A 14,541-nucleotide genomic window follows, 5' to 3' on the forward strand; every position below is an offset into this window, starting at 1 on the left:
TCGAGGCTTCTCAAGCAGGAAAACTTTTCTGTTTCAGAGAAGGTGCAGGTGACCACAAAGAACGCATGGATTGTATTTAGCAGCCCTCACATGTCCCATTATAAAATCATGGAAATTAGGTTGGAAAAGACCTTTAAGATCACCGAGTCCAAAGTTAGCTCAGCACTGATGCTATCTACCCCATCAGACACAAAAGAAACATTAATTACACCTATTAAATTAGTTACTCCATGGAAGTAGTGTGGTGTTGCCTGTTCTGTGGGGTCCAGTTGCCGTCCCAGAGCACTATAAATAGAAGGAACTTGGTATTTCAGGATGGTTTTTTTTCAGGATGTTTACAGAAATCACCTGCCCGTATAGAAATGTAGCTGTGGCACTCAAACCTGGCCCTCCATGAAGGCAAGTCCTTTGCAGCCTCCAGACCTCTCCATGGGAGGTGTGCAAAGAGCTGCGGAGACAGGAACGGGGGTGTGGGTCCTCTTTTGTGCCTCCCTCCCTAGCCTTTTTAATTGTTTATGTCATTAGGGAAGTCTTAGAGACAAACTTCGAACTGTTCCGTTTAATTGCGCTTTCTTGTGCTCTGGTGTGAGCGGGGCATCCCCCGAGTCCCCGATGCTTTCTAAGAGTTGGGATTTCCCAAAATCTACCCCGGGAGCCGCGGCGGTCCGGCCGGGCGCGGGGCCGGTGCAGTACCACCAGTGGCCACCGGGTGGCAGCGCCGGACCGGGCCTGCGAGCTGCTGCTGCCGCCAAATTCCTCAAAATCCGAAATTCCCCAAATTTCCCCTGGAAGTGCCCAAAGTTTCAGCCTTCCTTTCAGAAACGGGAGGAAAGCTGTTAGCTTTCGTTAAAACGTGATTTTCAATAGATCGTTCTGTAAGCGTGGGTTTTTTGTAACACTGAGTAATGTCAGGAGGTAACATTTTGTGACTGGAATAGAGAAATTTTCTTTTCTTTCTTTCTTTTTCTTTCCTTTCTTTCTTTCTTTCTTTCTTTCTTTCTTTCTTTCTTTCTTTCTTTCTTTCTTTCTTTCTTTCTTTCTTTCTTTCTTTCTTTCTTTCTTTCTTTTTCTTTCTATCTTCTTTCTTTTCTTTCTTTCTCCCTTCCTTCCTTCCTTCCTTCCTTCCTTCCTTCCTTCCTTCCTTCCTTCCTTCCTTCCTTCCTTCCTTCCTTCCTTCCTTCCTTCCTTTTCCTTCTTTCCTTTTTATTTTTTTTTTTGCAGCTCATTGCTGTTTGTTTTCTGTGACTTTTCAGTCTTTTCTGAACTGAAAATAAAAACCAAAAGAGTCAATAGTCAATCTTAACACCTTTGTTATTTACCACGTGGAGATGTGCATATATTTTTAGGATTTGCAACAAGAAAATTAAATTAACTGTTTTCTTCTTATTTCTTATTAATACAGAAATTTTTTAAAACTAGAGAATAATAGTTTTCTCTATAGACTGACTACATTTTAAAAGGATTGCACATGGTTTATCCTACCCTTCAAAAAAAGGGGTAAAGGTATCAAAAGAAGCTTCTGAAATCCATACATGTCATAAACAGACAATGGAAATCTATGTTTAGATGTGGAAGAGACTGGGTTTTCATCTCATTCCTTATGGTGACACTACATAACCCACAAAGAATCACAAGAATTTTTAAAATATCTTTAACTTTCAGTAGCTAGTAAGGACCATAGAGTCCTACTACTCAGAGGTTAGTATTTGAAAAAACCAAGAGAAAATGAAAGCAATTTCATAAGATACAGACTACATTAAAAAAATTCTCCTCATTCTCTAGGGAAATTAAACACAGTCTCCGTACCAAGCAGGTCTTTTTTGAAATTCCTTTCCTGAAAGTAATCCACAGATGAACCTGTGAAGAACTCAGCTACCAAAGCAAAAAGACATATAAGTGCTAACCAAAATCACCTCAATGTCAATTCCCAAACCTTGTGTGTTTAAACAAAGCCACCCAGCTAAACAAACACACCCGGCAACCACACAAGTGCAAAGGTCACTGTGACAACTTCTGCCTCTTCCAGAAAAACCCTTACAGAAGAATTCACACAGTTTCTGCAAATTCCTCGTGTTTGGGCACAGCCCTGAGGGACAGCCCTGCTCCCCGGCCTCCCCTGGCACGTGGAGCCGCTGCCCACAGGTCCCCGGCTCGTCCCCGTGGCCGATTCCTCGTGGCCTGGGCGGCGCAGCCTGCAAAGCCAGGGCTCTGCGCTCTGGGGCTGGGGCTGTCCTGTGGGAGCGTGGCCAAAGCCTCTTGGGGCTCTGGGCACAGCAGGGGCCACAAGGCCACGAGGCCGGGGCTGCTCCGTGCCAGTTCCTGTCTGCTCCGCTCTTGTTGGGGTGCCGGGGGTGGCCCTTTGTCACACGGGCGTTTGGTGTCAGGGCCCTTGGTGATGTGGGACACGGTGGTGGCCACAGACCCTTGTGACATCAGGGAGCCCTGCCTTGGCATGAGGGTATCCAAGGGGTGCAGAGCCCTGGAGTGCTCAGCCCCAGGAGAGCTGCTCTCTGAGGAAGAACCAGCTCCCTGGACCTGTCTGTGCTGGACACTGATAGCGACAGACAGCCACAGTGATAGTCGATATTGACAAGGACATGCCATGGTTGCCATGGTGGTGAGGAGCTTTCCTACTGGGAAGATGTGACTGAGACAGACGCCTGCAAACGGGATGTAGTGACAGTCCAAAAAATTTCCCGGTGGGAAGCCAGGAGGAGCCAAGAGCTCTACCAGTGCCAGCTGTGCATAGAAGTGCAGGAGACTTCCCAGTACACGGAAGAGACTCGTGAAGAGCTCCATGAACGGAAAGAAACCGTCAGAGTGCAGGAGCTGCACCAGTGGGAAGAAGACGGCGAGATACGTGAAGAGGTGCAGGAGTGGGAAGACCATGACAGCCAAGAGAGAGTCTGGTGGAATACGGATGAGAGTGAGGTGATGCAGGAGGACTGCGAGGATGACAGTGACGATGGCAGCTGGACAGTGCCCTTGGCCCCAGAGGAGGATGACAGTGACCACGGCAAGCTGGACAATGCCCTTGGCCCCAGAGGAGGATGAGAGGGTCGATGGCAGCTGGACAATGCCCTTGGCCCCAGAGGAGGATGAGTGGGATGAGATGAGCATCCTGGAGCTGCCCCCATAAGAAAACACAGCAGAGCAGCAATGGAGAGTTTTTGCTGCAGATGGGCTCCCAGTTCCAACCCCTCGTGAGGCCTGGGTTGAGAAGAGGAACTGAAGCCGTGCAGCTCAGGGCTGCTCCGTGCCTCGTCTACCTCCCTGGAAGGCCAAGCCCCCGTGGGACACGCGGCTTCTCCCAGCCAGGCCCTCCATCGGCAGCCCTGTGTCCCCAGGAAACGTCCCTCCCGCTTCAGGCGGGCGCTGCTGTCCCTGCTCTCTGCAGGCAAACGAAAGGCGCCCGCTGAGCCCGGCTGAGAGAGACCTGTGCTGGGAAGCCCTTTGCAGCAGGGCTGTGCAGCCGGGACAGCGAGGCCAGCACGGCCCCGCTCCGGCGCTGCCCGTGCCCAGGGAGCCAGGCTGGCTTAGGAAGGCAGTGCCACTTTGGCGAGGATGAGGAGCCACAGCTGCTCCTTCCCAGGACTGCTGGGGCTGCAAAGCTGGTGCAAAGGCTCTTCTCACCATTCTCACTTCTATTCTGCACACAAAACATCCACCAGAAGGAACTTGCTGCTGACCCTGGGGCTAAAGCCTTGACCCCTCGATTCCCCTGTCTTTGCCCAGGGCCTGCTCAGGAGAAAGCAGCTGTGGAGTCATTTCTGGAGTTTGTACAGCTAATACACTGACAGAATGGTTGGGGTTGGCAGGGACCTTACAGCTCAGTTCCAGCTGATTATCTCCTGCTTTGTCTCTCCCTCTCTCTGACCACTCTGTTTCCTCTTCCCCCCTTCCTCCCTTCCTCCCTCCCTTCCTTCCTTCCTTCCTTCTCTCTCCCCTCCTCACACTTCTTGGGAAATTAAATCTGTGTTGTTGAACAAATTCCTCTTGTTGCCATTCCATGGTCTCATTTGCCCCTTAATTGGGGCATAGGCATCTCTCCCTCATCTGATCATGATGCATGGGCAGGGACACCTTCCACTATCCCAGGTTGCCCCAAGCCCCATATTCCAACCTGGTCTGGGACACTCCCAGGGATGGGGTGGCCACAGCTTCTCGGGGCAACCTCTGCCAGAGCCTCCCCTTCCTCACAGGGAAGAATTACTTCTGAAAAACCTTCTAGAGTTCATTCCCTGGAGCCAGGCTGGGTGTGTTCCTCACCAGTCCTGCCTGCCTTGAGCAGCCTTGTGCAGGGCAGGAAGGGGTCCCCCAGTGCAGCACCCGCTGAGGCAGCAGCAGCTCTGTGCTCTTCCTGACACATCCCTGTGGGAGCAGCTGCACAGGGCTGTGCAGCCAAAGTCCCCAAATCAGTGCACACACAGCACTGGACCAGCATTGCAGCTCTGGGGCTGAACTGGTCCTACTGGGCAGCACCATAAGGCTCTGTCCTGAGCAGCTATGACTGGAGCCTGGTGTCAGCATCTCCAGCACCGGGTGTGCTCCAGGGCAGGCACTTTCTCCGGGATTAATTTGTCCTTCTTCTGGGATAACTTTCACATAATTACAGAATCCCTGAGGTTGGAAAAGGCCTCCCAGACAATCAAGTCCAAGCTGTGACCAATGCCCACCTTGTCCCCAGAGCCCAGAGCACTGAGTGCCTGTGGGAAGATAGGTCAAAAGAACAGTACAGAAGACAATCTCTTCAGCTGAATGAATGCTGTACTGATTACTGAGGAATGGAAATGCATGTACTGAGGAGTGGAAACACCAATGAGTTTGGGTGTTAAAAAAGTATAGTTTAACTGGCTACTAGCGCAGGTGCAGTTGGAGCTTGAGACTGAAAATGTGCTGCAGTTCTGGATGGAGTCTGCTGGCTGTGCTGTGAGGAGGTAAGGGATATGCAGTCATGAAAGGGACAGGTAAGGTAAGAAGATATTGTGTGAGGGACAGTCAGGGTAAGGCAGCTGGGAAAGGGAGAGGTCAGGGTTGAGCCAGTTATGCAAAGAGGAGAGAAGCAGTCAGTGCTGTGTGGAGCTGCCGATGAGTGTGGGACTCAGAGTTGTTGTACAGAAGTGCACTGAAAGAAGTAGTGAAAAGCGTTTTAATAAAGGACTGGTGGTGACGCCAGTCCAGTCTGTCTCAACATAATTACTGCAACAAGTGCCTTCCTTGGATGTCTCCAGGGATGGAGACTCCACCACCTCCTTGGGCAGTCCCTGCCCAATGCCTCACCACCCCTTCCAAGGGGAAATTCCTCTTGGTGTCCAACCTAGGCCTCCCCTAGCACACCTTGAGGCTGTTTGCTCTTGTTCTGTTCCCTTTGAGCAGAACCTGATGCCCACCTGGCTTCACCTTCCTGTCAGGGGTTACAGAAAGATTGTTCCCTTCTTAAGGCCTCTCCTCCTCTCTGTGTTCCAAAACCAAATAAGAATCACTGAATGACAGCAAAGAAATCCCACAAGGGGTGTTTGTGACAGGATGTTCACCCATTTCTTCTGTCCACAGCAACAACCAAGTGTCTTCCCTCTCCCTTGTCTAATACCCAACAGCAGAGTCACTAGGCCAGCGTTCCTCTCTGTGGCTGCAGCAGGAGGGAAGTGTGAGGACTTCTGCAGCCCTGAGAGAGGAAGGCAGGAATTCTCCTTACTTGCTTTCCCACACCAAAGGGGACTCCTGCAATGGGAAAAGCAATTGTTCTTGGTGGAGCTGCCCTGCAGGGCTCCAGCCCAGAGGAGACATCTGGGGTACATCAGGTGTGCTCCCACCTGCAGGCTGGCACTTCAAAGCTGTGCCAGGAGTGGGGAAACTGGAGAGAGAACAGATTATCCAGAACCACACTTGATCTGACTCCTCTCATACACTGCTCTTGGAGGACGCTCTGGATAACTGATGCACACAAGCCTATGAAATCAGGAGTAATTCTGACTGTACTCCTTGTGTGCTTCACTGCAGCCTCAGAAAGGAGAGATGCTTTTGTGCATGTGTGCACACACACGTCTGAAGCATGTGAGTCCTCTGGCAGCTCTACAAGGATTCTGAAGCTTTGTACCTAGCTGTTGATTTTTTTACCCTGGTGTTGCTCAGCTTTGCTTCAATGCTTCCAAACTAAAGAAGAGACGGGGGAAGAAATTTAAGTTGAAGAGACAAAACTGTGAAAGATTTTTATAGCACACTTTTTCTTCTGTTAAATCTGTCATGAGTAGAGATGTTGCTCCTAAAAACCTCTTTATGGCTTTTGAACCACACTTGTTCATAATTAGACTTATTATTTACTGTGCCTTTCGAACCCCAGGTAGCCCAGACGGATGCCATCAAAAGTACCTTTCTCTGCCTAGGAGGCTAAAACACTTCCTAAGTGTGTTTGTTTCTCCCAAAGAGACTGAAGCCCGTGTGTTTGGCGTCCCACTGCACAGCCCCGGCCTCGGTGTGTGCTCAGGGGATTTGTCCCGGGGGCAGCCCTCGGGCGATGGTGCCGCAGGCGAGCCCAGCCCTGGGGGCCGCTGTGCGAGTGCATTTGGAAGGGCACGGACACCATTTCACGGCCGTGTGTCTTTGTGCTCCGTGTTTGTGCTGGCCGTGCGGGCGGAGCGGGGCCGGCGGGAGCCGCGCTCCCCTCAGAGCCCCTGAGGGCGGCAGCAACGGCGGCGCCGCTCCCTCAGGGCCCGGGCCCGGCCCCGGCGGGCGGGGAGCCCTCGGCAGCGCCCTGATGGCAGCGGGGAGCGAGCCCCGGCCCCGGGCCGCGTCCCCGTGGCGCCGCAGGGCCGAGGGGACACCCGCAAGAGTGGCTGCGGTGCTCGGCCATGGGCCCGGGGCGGGAGCAGCCGCCGGCCCCGGCCTCGTGGAAGCGCACGAGGCTCTCGTGGTGCCCCTCGTGCGGCTCGGCCGGGTGCCCCTGCATGGCCCCGGCCTCGCGTGCTGCCCCTGCCCCGCTCAGCTTCCCTGTGGCGCCCTGCAAAGGCGCCGAGGCTGCGCTCGCTGCCCCTGGCCGGCACCGCTAAAGGCAGGGACGAGCCCCGGTGCCGTGCACAGCCCTGAGGGACAGCCCTGCTCCCCGGCCTCCCCTGGCACGTGGAGCCGCTGCCCACAGGTCCCCGGCTCGTCCCCGTGGCCGATTCCTCGTGGCCTGGGCGGCGCAGCCTGCAAAGCCAGGGCTCTGCGCTCTGGGGCTGGGGCTGCCCTGTGGGAGCGTGGCCAAAGCCTCTCGGGGCTCTGGGCACAGCAGGGGCCGCAAGGCCGCGAGGCCGGGGCTGCTCCGTGCCAGTTCCTGTCTGCTCCGCTCTTGTTGGGGTGCGGGGGGTGGCCCTTTGTCACACGGACGCTCTGGGGCTGAACTGGTCCTACTGGGCAGCGCCACAGGGCTCTGTCCTGAACAGCTGTGACTCGAGCCTGGTGTCAGCACCTCCAGCACCGGGTGTGCTCCAGGGCAGGCACTCTCTCGAGGATTAATTTTTCCTTCTTCTGGGACAACTTTCACATAATTACAGAATCCCTGAGGTTGGAAAAGGCCTCCCAATCAGGTCCAAGCTGTGACCAATGCCCACCTTGTCCCCAGCCCAGAGCACTTAGTGCCATGTCCAGGCCTTCTTTGGTCACCTCCATGCATGGAGACTCCCCCACCTCCTTGGGCAGCCATTTCCTTTGCTTAACCACCTTTTCCATTGAGAAATGCTTGCTGATATCCAACCTGACCTTCCCCTGTCATAGTTGAGGCTGTGTCTTCTCATCCTGTCACTTGTTGCCAACAAAAACAGGCCAGTCCCCACCTGTCTGCACCCTCCTGTCAGGGATTTATTGAGAGGAATGAGGTCTCTCCTGGGCCATTCCTGTTTATTAACTCCCTTGTCTCCCTTTTTTTTTTGAGCACAACCAGCTTTTTCACTGAGTGAGTATCCCTTTGGTGCATCAACCCCCATTTTTGTGCAGTTGTTCCAATGTCCCAGTGGAAAGAAACCACACTTGCAAAACTGGGGAACCTTTGCTGCTTTCACCACCTCCTCAAAAAGAAGCTACTTCTGTGGATTTGCTGGTGACCCTAGAGCTAACATCCTGTTGTTCTCAGCAGCACTCTTGGAACAGTTGGGAGTGCTGTCAAGGAAGGGGAGGGATCACTGGATTTGCTTGAAGCAAAATATGTTTTCTGGATTAACACTGTGGTGGCATGAAACAGTTTAACTTCATGCTTGTATTACCCATATTAATGCCACCATTTATTTGTCTGTTTCTGCTGATATTTCTTATCAAACAGACTCTTGGGATTCTGTCCAGAGAACCAGAGATGTTTCCCCTCAGCTGAACCAAGCCACCATCATCGACCTGCACCCGTCCTCCACCTACAACATCCGCATGTATGCCAAGAACCGCATCGGCAAGAGCGAGGCCAGCAACGAGCTCACCATCACCACGGATGAAGCAGGTATGCCCTGGCTTTGCAACCTCTAAATTTTGTGGGAATTATCTCTCTGATGTCAGGAATCGTTGCATGAAATGCTGCTTTTGTGGCTGCAACTGTATCGAAAGGAATACTGAGTTATTCCCATAGAACATCAGGATTCTTTTGTGCAGGACTGTAGTTAAAGCTGTTCAGTGGCATCTAGTGGTCAAAGAAGACATTGTGCTCCAAATTTTCAGTTTGAGATGTTGGGAATAACACACCTGTATCTACAGTGAGGCAACTCAATCAGCAACATCCTGTTTTTAATGGTGGTGCCTCCCCTATGGGTACTGTGTTTTTTCTTAAATGTTTAGATTTTAATGTAGGTAACTAATTCAAATTTCTCCCTTCTGAGAATGTTGATCCACATAAATCAACTTTCCATTTGAATATTCCTTCACTCAACCCAACCTTCATTTGAATATCCCCTCACTCAACGCAGCTACCATTTATTTTTCTGGCCTCTGTTTAAGTCTCTTGGCTGCCACTGGTTAATGTCATCTCCCAATCTTTGTTCTGTTGTATTACAGAATCACTGAATCATTTAAGTTGGAAAAGACCTCCAAGATCATCAAGTCTGACCTTTATTTTTACCTTTAAACTTTTATTCTCCTGCATCAACACCAGGAGTACTATGTGGGCATTTTCCCTTTGGTGGCTGGAGTCACTCTCGTGCATATGGAATTTCTGCTTTCCTTCACTTTATGCTAAGTCAGCACTGCTTCTTTCTTAGAGATGACAACCTGGTGATAGCATCCTGGAAGTGAAAATTCCCTTTCTCTTTCAAGATTCATGTTGGTCTTGGATTTGAACACCCAGAGACTGATTTTTAGTTTAGCTCCTATGAACACGGCTGCGTAATTCCTATTTAATTTCTCTGGGTATTTCCTACAATGAAAACACAGTCCTTGTCAGGACAATGTGGTTTTGGTTCTGAGGGACTTGCTGTGTAGGAACAGGACACAAGGGCTCACAGTGGAAAGCAGAATAAGCTGGGGACAACATAAGTTTCATTTCTTTTATCAGTCCAGCAGAAGGAAAGCTTGCAATGAACAGATTAAAGAGTGACTAGTTTGTTTGAAAAATACTTATTTTTGATCAGAAATTTTATCTTTCTTTGTGCAAAGAAAATGTGAAATTACTAGAGGAAGCAGACTATCCATTCTTCCAGCCAGAGTCATCTATAATCCCAAAATGCTCATCCTTCCTTGTGCAAAATAGAGGGCTGGTCTTGGATCAGCTCTCTCATGCTCCCTTATTCACCCATGCTTGGAATGTTTTTTACTTGCCAAGTTTTTCCGGACTGGTAATTAAGTTGTCAGGATCAGCAGCTGCCCTTGGAATAAAAAAACAGCTTCCCCATGAGCAGGGTGGAACCTTAACATCACATTTTATTCAGCTCTTTATAACCAGGTTTCAGAATAAATGATCCTTTTGTCGCTGTCTTTTGAGGAGCTGTTTGTTGGTAGAAAAAGACCAGCAGTGTGGAACTGTATTCAAAAGTCACTGATCTACTTAGAGAAGGACTGGGAGAGAGGAGGTCAGGCTCAGGCAGAGTTTGTGATGTTCTTCTCCTGGGTTTTTATTTCAGGGATGCACAAAGTGGAGGAACAGCTTTTTTTTTTGATCACTGTTTACTTCTGTTCTCTGCTTTTACAGCAGGCAATGGAGAACAGCATGGGTGCAGGGGATGAGAGAAAAGGTAATGAGCAGGGAGCAAAATAAAGGTCCAAGAAATACAAGATAAAAAACAAACAACTTGGAAAGGGGGCACAGATTCTGTATCACATATTGCAAAGAAATATCTCTGTTAAAAAGAAACCTGTAAACATCTCTGTGGCAAAAGGATAGGTGAAGATGGAATGGTTTCAAAGCTAGCAGACTGCATATTTCTTCCCATACAACCCCAATTACCTATTATGATGGAAAATAGATGCCAGTACACACTTTCACTAATACTTGTCAGAAAAAAAAATAGCATTATGGCCATTACCTAATTCTGAAATCAATAGAGGAAACAGGGATACCTGGGTTGTCTTTATGTCCTTGCCACAAACTCTGTATGACATTAATTATGTAAAACAAATGACTTCTTGTTTAACATCTCCTTATGGTGTGCTGATAAGCACATAACTATTCATGTCTGTGAAAAAAAAATTGGGGTCTTTTGAGGAAAAGTCAGGATTTTTAGGGGCATGTTTTAAACCCCATTTTTAGGATGAAATACTTTGCTCAAATTCCACTATATTCTAATGTACTGGAGAAGTGGCATTCATTTTTGTCAACAGGGGGACAGAATCAAGGTCAGGCTTCAAAACATTCATAGAGATCTCATCTTTGCCAGTGGACCTGGATCCTCTTCTTTCTTTGTGTTAATGCAAGAAAAAGGGACAAAAAAGTTCTTTCAAGTTTCGGAAATTTCCCATATGAAGGACAGTCAGGAATGGCAGAGAAGAGGGCATATTGAATAAACATATTATAGGGTGTATTCTGTGTCTCTGCTTTCATCAGTTAAAGCAAAATGTTCTGGTTCCTCTCACCACAGCTGTCATTTATTGCAGCTTCACTTCTAACAGCCCAATTTCACCCTTTTTTATTGCTTTCCTTCTTTTGTCCCGCTATTAAACTTAATTTAATACCTTTTACTGAGGCCACATTCTGCATCAAGGGAACCCTCTGCAGCAGCTGAGACGGCTCCATCCCTCTCCTCAGATCCTTCCTTTGCAGTGATTTACCTCTCTGAGCAAGAAATTTACTGCACATCTCTGTTCAATCCCAGCTGATCCTGATCTGCCTTGTAGCTGCCCAGCTGACAAGGAGGTTCCTTCTTTTTTCATTCATATTAAAGCCTCCTGCATATGTTTAGCAGTGTGTTGATGGTCCACAAAACTTTCCATGGCTCAGACAGGAGTTGAAGGAAGGTTTTCCCATCTACCAGTTATTTTTTGTCTGATTTCCAGGCTGGAACTCTTACTTGGGATGTGGAAGAGTGTAAACTGTGCAGGATTTTGTGTAAAATATCTGATATTGGACTGAATGTGCTCAGTTTCCAGTGAACAAAGAGGATCCCACTTGAAAATTTGGAAGAGGTTGAAAGCTAGATTAGGAGCTCCTGGCTCACCTGCTTTAAATGGGTTCTGTTGTTTTTCTATCTGGAATAGGAGCTCCTGGCTCACCTGCTTTAAATGGGTTCTTCTGTTTTTCTATCTGGATTAGGAGCTCCTGGCTCACCTGCTTTAAATGGGTTCTGTTGTTTTTCTGTCTGGATTAGGAGCTCCTGGCTCACCTGCTTTAAATGGGTTCTGTTGTTTTTCTATCTGGATTAGTAGCTCCTGGGTCACCTGCTTTAAATGGGTTCTGTTGTTTTTCTGTCTGGATTAGGAGCTTCTGGCTCACCTGCTTTAAATGGGTTCTGTTGTTTTTCTATCTGGATTAGGAGCTTCTGGCTCACCTGCTTTAAATGGGTTCTTCTGTTTTTCTATCTGGATTAGGAGCTCCTGGCTCACCTGCTTTAAATGGGTTCTTCTGTTTTTCTATCTGGATTAGGAGCTTCTGGCTCACCTGCTTTAAATGGGTTCTGTTGTTTTTCTATCTGGATTAGGAGCTTCTGGCTCACCTGCTTTAAATGGGTTCTGTTGTTCTCCTGGGTCACCTGCTTTAAATGGGTTCTGTTGTTTTTCTGTCTGGATTAGGAGCTTCTGGCTCACCTGCTTCAAATGGGTTCTGCTGCTTTTCTATCACCCACAGGGTTGTGACTGCTGAGAATTCCTCTTACCTATCTCCAGATATGCAGAAACAGCACTGTGAGAGTATCTCTAGTCAAGAAAACCACTGTTATTAATTTTATTTACCAGATTGGCATGTTTTGGCACATGTATGTTGCTGTTGGCTAGAGATGACCCCTGAGTGCAGCAGATTCCTGGCTTTTGTTTGGTGGAGTTTTCCATGTGACACACATTCCAACCCTGTGATTCTGGGCTGTAAAGGTGGTGGCATTTTATGTAAAATGCTGAATTCCTTGGGCTATGAAGGCCCCTTTTGATGCATTTTTCTTTTCTTTCCAGCTCCTGATGGTCCACCTCAGGATGTGCAGCTTGAGCCTATATCTTCACAGAGCATCAGAGTCACCTGGAAGGTAAATACTCACACAACCACAGACAAGATAGCCTCTGTCAGTATTTGGATGCTTTTAGGGGGGTATTATAGCAACTGTGCCTTGGTTATTTTATTTAGGAGAGACACTGCAGATGCCTTTACCAGCAAACCTTAAAATATTTGCCACTGAAGGGAGCATCGTGCCAAGAAAGCCTTCCAGTGGAGAGGAAAAGTAGTAGCTGCTTGCATTTCCTTCTTTTTTCTGATTTCAGAGATAAGGCCACATGTTTAGGAAATGAACACTCACAAAATTTCACCATGCTTCTGTTCAAAACTTCCCCAGAAACCATTGGAACCCATGGGATCTTTTTCCCATTGCAGTGGACTTTGGGACAGATTTCTGCTGCATAGTGAGAGCAGTATGACTGTCTCAGTATGGTCCATGAGAACTGATGGAGGGTAATTAATCATCATCTGGTGTCATTTAAAAATCTGGCATGTCATGTGACTCAATTTTTCCCAGCATTTTGACAATGACAAAAAGTTTTAAATGCTTTGGTATGATATCAGAGGTACTTAAACCGTGTTTTAAATGGTTTTGTGATATATAATGCTTGTTTGTTATGTTAATAATTCCATATATTTATAGTTCTGAAATGTACAATATTAAGAGCCAAAGTGGTATAGCAGCATAATAAAAATGATTAGTTTCTATAATGATGTTAATTACCCCTGCAAATATGGGTGATGTGGCTTTTGTCCTATTATATGGATTATTGATAAACTCAGGAGCAGTGAGGTTCTACTTTTTACCCAAACTATGGGTGATTGGTTATTTATTGCATAATAATGAATATATTGTAGGTTTAAGACAGTTCCTTAAAAGGCCAGTTCAGAACCTCTTCTTCATAAGTCATAAAAAATGCAGTGCTAATTCTTGGATCTTGTCCATATCTTGAATTCATATCAGTGTTGCTTTTCATCAGATGGTTTCCAAAACCAAAAGCTGTGTGGCTACAGATTGACCTGGAGTGAAACACAACAATGTACTTAGAGAAGACATGGATTTAAATCCAACACACAGTCAGCAGAGCAAAGTACTTTCTGAAGCCATGCAAGGGTGTACAGTGATTCTCATCAACCAGAATAAATTCTTAGTAGGATTTTTTCTTTTTTAGCCCACTTAAGAACTGTGACTATCTGATCAAGTCAACCATAATCTTCAAGCTTCTATGCCTGAACTTGTTTTTATAGATTTATGGGTAGACAGATTAAAAGGCTTCGTTTGTTTTCAGAAAATTCACTTTGAGGGATGTTTTTAAAAGCAGCAAGAGAAGATGGACACCACTGGCCCATTGCTGAAGTTTATATCTGCTGTTTGTGAAGTTTTGCCATTACATTTTATAGGTGAAGATATGAACAGGCAGCTACAGATCAAACAGAATTCCCGTGCCTACATTTCAATAACTGCCTAAAATATATTTCAGTTTGTACTTCAAGGACACTTTGAGTACAGCTGAGCCTGTCCTGGGCTCTGGGTGTCTGATACTGAAGGATATCAAATGAGGTGCTGGGCTTGTGTTCTCAAGATTGTGTTTGGAATTTGATTTGAGAATTCTTGTCAAGCAAAGTTCAGTATCTAATATTATAAGATGTTGACAGAAATGAGTTCTATATTGAATACATACTTCATTAGCCTGGTCTGACAAGGTGAAGATTTCCACAATTTGGAATTAGCTTAAGGTGAAGTTGCTGGGCAGGGTTAGAGCTTGTGTAGTCCTACCTTTACTGGAAGAATCATTTCCTGAATGACAATTGGTAAGCTGATTTAAAAATCTTCTCTTGCTTATTAAGAAGTCCCAAACCAGGAGCGAGCCACCTACTTCCCTTGATTTATTGCAGTTTTGGCTCATTATTCAAAAAGGAACTTTAAGATGATCCCACAGACATAATGCAGTTTTGGTCTA

The 14,541-nt window shown here is 47.4% G+C and overlaps 1 protein-coding gene across 2 annotated transcripts in view; it reads left to right on the top strand.

Annotated features, from left to right (window-relative positions):
* DSCAM (DS cell adhesion molecule) overlaps positions 1-14,541 on the top strand; it is a 365,785-nt gene that overhangs the window by 263,572 nt on the left and 87,672 nt on the right. For both annotated transcript variants that reach the window (XM_062515218.1, XM_062515217.1), the window contains exons 13-14: positions 8,294-8,461; positions 12,544-12,614. In XM_062515218.1, the coding sequence (XP_062371202.1) occupies positions 8,294-8,461; positions 12,544-12,614 (239 nt within the window). The remainder of the gene's footprint in view (positions 1-8,293; positions 8,462-12,543; positions 12,615-14,541) is intronic.

Source organism: Cinclus cinclus, chromosome 2, assembly GCF_963662255.1.
Source record: "Cinclus cinclus chromosome 2, bCinCin1.1, whole genome shotgun sequence".
NCBI classification, from domain to species: domain Eukaryota; kingdom Metazoa; phylum Chordata; class Aves; order Passeriformes; family Cinclidae; genus Cinclus; species Cinclus cinclus.